General features: G+C 48.9%; 1 protein-coding gene across 4 annotated transcripts in view; it reads left to right on the forward strand.

Annotated features, from left to right (window-relative positions):
- NSMCE2 (NSE2/MMS21 homolog, SMC5-SMC6 complex SUMO ligase) overlaps window positions 1-2,403 on the forward strand; it is a 221,722-nt gene that overhangs the window by 217,553 nt on the left and 1,766 nt on the right. For 3 of the 4 annotated variants that reach the window (XM_011360812.2, XM_011360813.2, XM_023530982.1), the window contains one exon: window positions 1,352-1,699. The exons of the other annotated variant lie outside the window; for it this stretch is intronic. In XM_011360812.2, coding sequence (XP_011359114.1) covers window positions 1,352-1,466 — 115 coding nt within the window. In that variant the 3' untranslated portion in view covers window positions 1,467-1,699. Of the gene's footprint in view, window positions 1-1,351; window positions 1,700-2,403 lie in introns of those variants that run through there. 4 annotated transcript variants of the gene reach the window in all.

The raw sequence follows: 2,403 nt of genomic DNA on the forward strand, positions 1-2,403 counted from the left end.
AGCAGTGATCGGGGAACAAATGACAGTCGTGGGAGATCATGAAGGGAGTGAAGAATATCGAGCAGTGTGTTGCCTGTCGCCCTGTGAAACAGGGATTCTCCCCCACTTTAAATCGGAGAGAACAGAGGCTCAGAAAGGTAAAGTGAGTTGCCTGGTAAAGTGAGACCTCATAACTAGCAAGTAGGTGGTAAAGACAGAATTCAGACCTAGGTCAGCTTGACTGCAAACATTGGCCGTTCTACTCAACCTAAGTCTGGTTCATGTTGAGAAGAAATCAGGTGACTTCATCCAACCCACTGCCTTCAGAGGAGACCACATCTAAACAGAGCCGTGGCTGTTAGTTCCCCCCAGGTGGATGATTCACACGCTGGAGTCTTCGGCCACAGCAGACGGCCCTGTCAGCCCACTCAGTCTCTCCACTGGGAGGACTGGTGGGCACTTCAGAGGGAACCCATGCCAGCTGGGACTCCCGACTCCTTCCCCAACCTGGTTTTCCAGTTGTTCCCCTTAGAGATCAACCACCCATCAGCTCAGGCCAAACTCTGAATAAACCTCTTCTCTCCACATGATCCATCAGCAAATCTTAGACGTTCTACTTCTGGTTCTGTCCCGAAGCAGATCTCCGCTCCCACCCTCATCCGAGCTGCCCTCTCTCTCCTGGACCGGTGCAGGATCCCACTCTCTCCTCTGCTTCCACTCTGCCCGGGTTATCCATTAAGCAGCCAGAGCCATGTTTTTGAAATGTAAACCAAGTCACCTCCCTCCCCAATCATAAACCCTCCAGTGTTTTCCCTTCGTATTTAAAGAAAACCCAAAGCCCCACTCACCCTCCCACCTCATCTCCGGTATGTTCCCTCTTGCCCTGGGCGTTTCAGCCACCCTGACCTTGCGCTTACTCCAGGCCACCAAGCTGCTGCCTGACCAGGCCCACACACAGCCCTTGTTCTAGGTAAGACCTCCTCAGTGAGGCCTGTCCTGACCCCATCTACCAGAGCCTCAGCCCACCCTCCCCCTGCCTTGACCCTGCTTCCTTGTCTTCGTAGCAGGTGAACTGTAAGGTGAACTTACAGTTTGCATCTGGCTGGTGACTTGGAGATTATCTGTGTCCCCCATCAGAAAGGGAGGGCGGGGAAGGGGGCACTGCTCTGGCATTGCCTCTGCCCCCGGCACTGCACGGGGCCTGCCTCAGGTGGGCAGGCTGTGAATAAATGAACAAGCGTAAATCAGTCCTGATTTTTTAAAACGTGTCTCTGTTGGTACAATGCCTCCATTTAAATCCCTGCTGCGAGAGAAGCGCATGCAGCATGCATTCAAGTGAAGTGGCCTGACTTGACTTTCTCACCCTGCACAGTTGCCCTAAAATTGGCTGCAGCCACACGGATGTGAGAATGTCTGATCTCATCCAGGACGAAGCGCTTAGAAGGGCGATCGAAAGCCACAAGAAGAAACATCGTCCATCAGAGTAGACAAAGCCACCCGCCTGCGGGGAAGTGCTCAGCCTACCTCCTGCCCCAGCCACCGTGGAGAGCTGTGCTTATCGAAGCACATGGACCTGCCGCATAGCTTACTTTGGGGTAAAACTTGAAGGTTTTAAGTGTAATTGAAAGCATTTTTTCTATGTTACAATAAAAATTCAAGGAAATTCTATTGTTTATTTTTAAGTATTCTGTAATTTTAAATAACATTTTGACTATCTGCAGTATGTTTTGTCTGTGTACCTCCCAAGGTGTAAACACTTGCAGTGGTGCAGGCTGGGTGGTGCCGGGCCTTTCTGTTTTTAATACTTAAAACTGTTTTTTATAGTTTTAACTAAACAATGTCTTTCAAGAGATACTTAAAATGGAAATACGTAGAAACAGCCAAATTGCAAGCATTTTCTATCAGTAAGCAATAGCATGAGGTTATAAAGCAAAGCCAGTTTACTTACCTACATTTACTTTGTATATTGGCAGTTCCAAATGCGTAAATACTTTTCTTTGTCACTCCGACTGGCACAGAATGCTCCCGGAGCAGACTTATCGGTACCATGATAATCGGTGCCATGATAACTGCCGCCCACAGTGGAAACTTTGCTGCAGCCCGAAGTGGTGTCCGTGGGAAGCAGCCCCGTCCTGGCTGTTCCCCACCTTGTGTGGTGGCTCCCTACGAGTGGCTTACCCACCCTTGACCTTGAGTCTTCAGCCACGAAATGAAGATGTCGAGCCTGACGGTCTCAAATGGCCCTTTAGCCCCAAGAGTCTGTGGACCTACAACTAGCAGCGTCTTAAAATTGAATATCATTGATTATATTCTAATTGTGTAAAGAGTGCTAATCTATTAACAGTCTCCATAGCAAACTTTCATGAACTAGAATAATTAATGAAATCAGACAAAGCATGCCCTGACTACACTAGGAAACCAAGG

The sequence above is a fragment of the Pteropus vampyrus genome, unplaced genomic scaffold (genome assembly GCF_000151845.1).
Source record: "Pteropus vampyrus isolate Shadow unplaced genomic scaffold, Pvam_2.0 Scaffold59, whole genome shotgun sequence".
Taxonomy (NCBI): Eukaryota; Metazoa; Chordata; class Mammalia; order Chiroptera; family Pteropodidae; genus Pteropus; species Pteropus vampyrus.